At 65.1% G+C, this 3,287-nt stretch overlaps 1 protein-coding gene across 1 annotated transcript in view; it reads left to right on the top strand.

The window, feature by feature from the left end:
* The window catches only part of LOC102773379 (voltage-dependent calcium channel subunit alpha-2/delta-2-like), a 4,462-nt gene extending 1,181 nt beyond the window's left edge, over positions 1–3,281 (top strand). The window contains exons 4-12 of the mRNA XM_006770612.2: positions 29–107; positions 734–783; positions 956–1,045; positions 1,235–1,306; positions 1,496–1,570; positions 2,692–2,766; positions 2,846–2,917; positions 2,999–3,070; positions 3,144–3,281. Coding sequence (XP_006770675.1) covers positions 29–107; positions 734–783; positions 956–1,045; positions 1,235–1,306; positions 1,496–1,570; positions 2,692–2,766; positions 2,846–2,917; positions 2,999–3,070; positions 3,144–3,209 — 651 coding nt within the window. The 3' untranslated portion in view covers positions 3,210–3,281. The remainder of the gene's footprint in view (positions 1–28; positions 108–733; positions 784–955; positions 1,046–1,234; positions 1,307–1,495; positions 1,571–2,691; positions 2,767–2,845; positions 2,918–2,998; positions 3,071–3,143) is intronic.
* The last annotated feature ends 6 nt before the right edge of the window (positions 3,282–3,287 follow it).

Genomic DNA, 3,287 nt, shown 5'->3' with positions numbered 1-3,287 from the left:
CACGGCCATGACCTCGGGTTCCAAACAGGTGCGCGTGTTCACCTTCTCCGTGGGGCAGCACAACTACGACGTCACGCCCCTGCAGTGGATGGCCTGCGCCAACAAAGGTACCTCTGCCGGCAGCCCTGGTGTCACTGGTTTCCCCGGTGTCCGGCCGGCTGTCCGCCTGTCCATGCGTAGGTCCAGCTGCTTGTGCATCCGCTGTCTGTGCATCTTCCCACACACGTGACCGTCCACCTCTCTCTCTGTGTGGCCAACTTGTCCATCTGACCGAGCGTCTTTTCGCCCCTCGGTCTGAGTGCCCGCTGCCCGTCTGAGTGTCCGCCGCCCCTCTGTCTGAATGCCCGCCGCCCCTCTGTCTGAGTGCCTGCCGCCCCTCTGTCTCGCAGCTTGTCTGCCCCTGTGTCTGTCTGCTGGTCAGTCTGTCTCTCCGTGCACTTGGGCCTGTCCCCTGGGTGGGCCCTGAGGGTCACTGCCGGCCTAGAACAAGGGACTCCAGGCCTCGGCTCCCCTGCCCCCCCAGCTCTGCTTCCTCACACCCCTGCACTCACAGCCCCTCCCCCGGGTCCGTTGGTGGGCGATGGCGGGAGCACTGACGGGACATGATTCAGGGGAAGTGACACCAGAAAGAGAGGGAGCCTGAGGACAAGTCGGGGCTGCAGGCACACCCCGGGCACAGCGCCCGTGTGTGGGTCCTGAGCAGCCCCCTCTGCCTCGCCTTCCCTCCAAACAGGTTACTATTTTGAGATCCCTTCCATCGGCGCCATCCGCATCAACACACAGGTGAGCCGGCGGTCCCCTCCTCCCAGCCCCCTGCTGCCAGGGGGACGGCGCCTGGGAAGAGCTGCTGTGGGGTGAGCGCGCCCCCTGGTGGCCTGAGGATGCACGGGGAGGCGGACCAGGGGAGGGACCGTGGGAGGGACCCAGTGACCTCTGGCTGCTGTCCCTTCCGCAGGAATATCTGGACGTGCTGGGCAGGCCCATGGTGCTGGCGGGCAAGGAGGCCAAGCAGGTGCAGTGGACTAACGTGTACGAGGACGCGCTGGTAAGGCTCCGGGTGTGGAGAGAGGGGGAGGTGGGTGCCCGTCCCCGCGAGCTGCCCGCAGAGTCCTGCCCCTGAGGGCCCCATGGTGGGGTAAACCCAGCAGAGGAGCAAGAGAGGCCGCTCGCTTCTCTGCTCTGAACACAGGCGGGGCCCGGCTGGCCACAGACCACCATCCTGCTCTCCCTGCAGGGGCTGGGGCTGGTGGTGACGGGGACCCTCCCAGTGTTCAACCTGACGCAGGATGGCCCTGGGGAGAAGAAGGTGAGGGGCTCCACGGGGAGGACGAGGCGTGGCGGGAGGGGCTGGCGTGCTCGGGAAGGGCTGGCGTGGAGGAGGGGTAGGTAGGCCTATGGGACCGCTTGTGAGAGCCGCTTGAAGCCTTGGGCATGGGGTGGGCAGGGGGCTCCCCGTGGGGTTGAGCCTGTGACAGACTCCCGCCTCTGCTCCCAGAACCAGCTGATCCTGGGCGTGATGGGTATTGATGTGGCGCTGAATGACATCAAGAGGCTGACTCCCAACTACACGGTGAGTGTCGCCCCGCTCTGCCTCCCGTGGGGACACGGCCGGGCCCTGCACAGGAGGCTGGTGGCGATCAGACACCCTGTGGAGACCTCTGAGTTCAGGCAGTCAGGGAAGGCTTCCGGAGGAGGTGACCTTGGGCCTAGAGCTGGGGTGGGCAAACTTCCTGTGATGGGCCAGACTGTGACTGCTGGAGGCCCCGCCAGCCTCAACACGCACATTTCCGCTCCATCTGCGGCTCCATTGGGAACAGGCCACAGACCAAACAAACGGGCATGGCCTGTTCCAGCACGATTGGCTTGCGGACACTGACATGTGAGCTTCCGGTAATTTCCGCTTGTCATGAAACAGGAGTGTGCTTTTGATCTTTTCAAGCATTTAAAAATGTCAGAGCCGTTCGCAGCTGACAGCTAGACATGAGCAGGCGGCGGGCAGGTGTGGCCCCGGGGCTGTAGTTTGACGCCTCCTGGCCGTCGTCGCATGGCAGGAGTGGCCTGGGTAGAAAGGCGGGGAAGGCAGAGGGGATTCTCAACAAAGGTCTGGATGTGAAAAACAGAATCCTAAGCCAGGGCAGGGGCAGGGCAGTGTGGCTGCCCAGGGCCTGTGGGTTGTGAAAGGGGTGGGGGGTTGGGGGGGCGGTGACCGCATCCTTACACCTGAGCCACACGCAGGCCCCGTGTCATTGGGCTCCAGGTGCACTGAGAAAACTGCCGGGAGGTGAGGGTGGGTCCAGGAGGGAGCCCCAGGCCTGTGGGACCCGGGGTCCGCTCCTCCCTGTGCTCTCCTGTGATGGGCACCAGGAGGAGGCAGGAGGGGGTGGGGCCGGTGGAGGAGCCCCGCTTACTGACAGCCCCATTAGAACCAGGGGTGGGGAGAGGCCCAGGCTGCCAGGGGAGTGGTGGTCGCACGGAGCTGGTCAGCCAGGCCAGGGCTGCTTGGAGAGGGGCACCAGCCTGCTGGGCTGGGCTTGAGAAGCTGTCTTGGGGCCCCGTGGCATGTGGGGGCCTGGCCCAGCCAGGCAGATGGCACCCCTCGGCGGCATGGAAGGCAGGATAAGGAAAAGCTCTAGAGACCAGGGAACCCCTGCCCAGCCTCCAGGCCCTGAGCCCCCCAACTTACACCCCCAGCTTGGAGCCAACGGCTACGTGTTTGCCATTGACCTGAACGGCTACGTGTTGCTGCACCCCAACCTCAAGCCCCAGGTGAGCCATGCGAGTGGCCTGGAGGGGGGTGGACCCTGTGAGATGGGGCCTCTGACTTCCTGCCCGCCCCCCGCCCCAGACTACCAACTTCCGGGAGCCCGTGACTCTGGACTTCCTGGACGCAGAGCTGGAAGATGAGAATAAGGAGGAGGTGAGGAAGGAGGGGAGCAGGGGTGCGGCACCCAGAGCGGAGGAAGGCAGGGCCCCACCCTCACGCCTCTGGCTCTTGCAGATCCGTCGGAGCATGATCGACGGCAACAAGGGCCACAAGCAGATCAGAACATTGGTCAAGTCCCTGGACGAGGTGAGACAGTGGCAGGGACAGTGGCAGGCGGTGATGGTCCACCAGATTGGGAGTCCCCCGCCTCTCCTCCCAGCGGTACATCGATGAGGTGATGCGGAACTACACCTGGGTGCCCATAAGGAGCACCAACTACAGGTGAGTGGGGCCACGGTGGGGCCGGCAGGGAAGGGCGGGGGGCCCCAAGCCCAGCTGGCCCCACACCAGAGTGCAGTGGGGC

Source organism: Myotis davidii, unplaced genomic scaffold (genome assembly GCF_000327345.1).
Source record: "Myotis davidii unplaced genomic scaffold, ASM32734v1 scaffold663, whole genome shotgun sequence".
Classification (NCBI taxonomy): domain Eukaryota; kingdom Metazoa; phylum Chordata; class Mammalia; order Chiroptera; family Vespertilionidae; genus Myotis; species Myotis davidii.
This window is presented reverse-complemented; position numbering and strand designations above follow the sequence as displayed.